Here is a 1016-nt window from a genome sequence, read left to right as displayed (position 1 = left end):
CAAAAAAAAGTGAAATTATGCGATTCTGTTAATTTTAACAAAAACTAATAAAGGGAAATAATCAGAAATTATGCACACCAAAAAAATGATAAAATTTTGTTAAATTATGCGGAGTGCACAAAACCACGGGAACAGATAAAAGAACAATTTTATATAAATCCTCAGATTATCAAGGAACAAACTGGCCGCACTATGACGTCAGAAGGCGAGAACGACGGAGGAGACGACAGGCCGGCTGATCTGGATCACGTGACCACCACAGAGCTGGGACACGTGACGTCACAAACCAACGGAGCGGCGCCTCATCATGACGTGAAATCAGCAGAGCTGGACGACATGATGACAGAGGCTGAGTGCGTGACGCCAGAGACGGCCGTGGTGACGTCAGAGGCCGACTGCGAGACGCCAGAGACGGCCGTGGTGACATCGGACGCCCGCTCCGGGTGGGTGATCGTGGCCATCAGCTTTTTCCTCCACATGCTGACTGTGGGCACGCTGTTCTCCCTGGGAGTCCTCTACGTCTCCTGGCTGCAGGAGTTTGGCGAGAGCAAGGGGCTCACCTCCTGGGTTGTCTCCCTGGGAATGTTGCTGCTCAGCAGCACTGGTGAGTTTTTGACAGGCTTTTAGTTAGGCTTGTAAGAGTTTTATGGCACTTGCAACACAATAAGGTCATGTAAGTGCCGAAGATTAGAGGTGTTACAAGAGAGTTACAAACACAAAAAAAAGAAGGAGGAGAGATCAGGACGATAGATGTTTGATAGGAAAGAAGGAGCAAACCACACCAGAGCACCCGCCAACCACCCACAGACATGCTTTTTAAAATTTTTGTGGGTTTTGAAAAATATTTTGAGTTCCTGGTTCTCGGTTTTGTTTAACCCTCTAGCGCCCACAAAAAATATATACTGAAATATAACATCTGACTCTACGCTCATGTTATACAGGCATTATCCATGAAATCGTTAAATGTCAATACCAATTTAGAAATATATTGATGTCCACCCCGTCATCCACCACAA

General features: G+C 46.0%; 1 protein-coding gene across 1 annotated transcript in view; it reads left to right on the top strand.

Moving 5' to 3' along the window:
* Positions 1–176: 176 nt before the first annotated feature.
* The window catches only part of LOC101861824, an 8691-nt gene continuing 7851 nt past the window's right edge, over positions 177–1016 (top strand). The window contains exon 1 of the mRNA XM_035970716.1: positions 177–604. Within this exon, the coding sequence (XP_035826609.1) occupies positions 193–604 (412 nt within the window). The 5' untranslated portion in view covers positions 177–192. The remainder of the gene's footprint in view (positions 605–1016) is intronic.

This window comes from Aplysia californica, unplaced genomic scaffold (assembly GCF_000002075.1).
Source record: "Aplysia californica isolate F4 #8 unplaced genomic scaffold, AplCal3.0 scaffold00313, whole genome shotgun sequence".
NCBI lineage: Eukaryota > Metazoa > Mollusca > Gastropoda > Aplysiida > Aplysiidae > Aplysia > Aplysia californica.
Note: the sequence above shows the minus strand (reverse complement) of the source record. Positions and strands in the feature narration are given on the sequence as shown.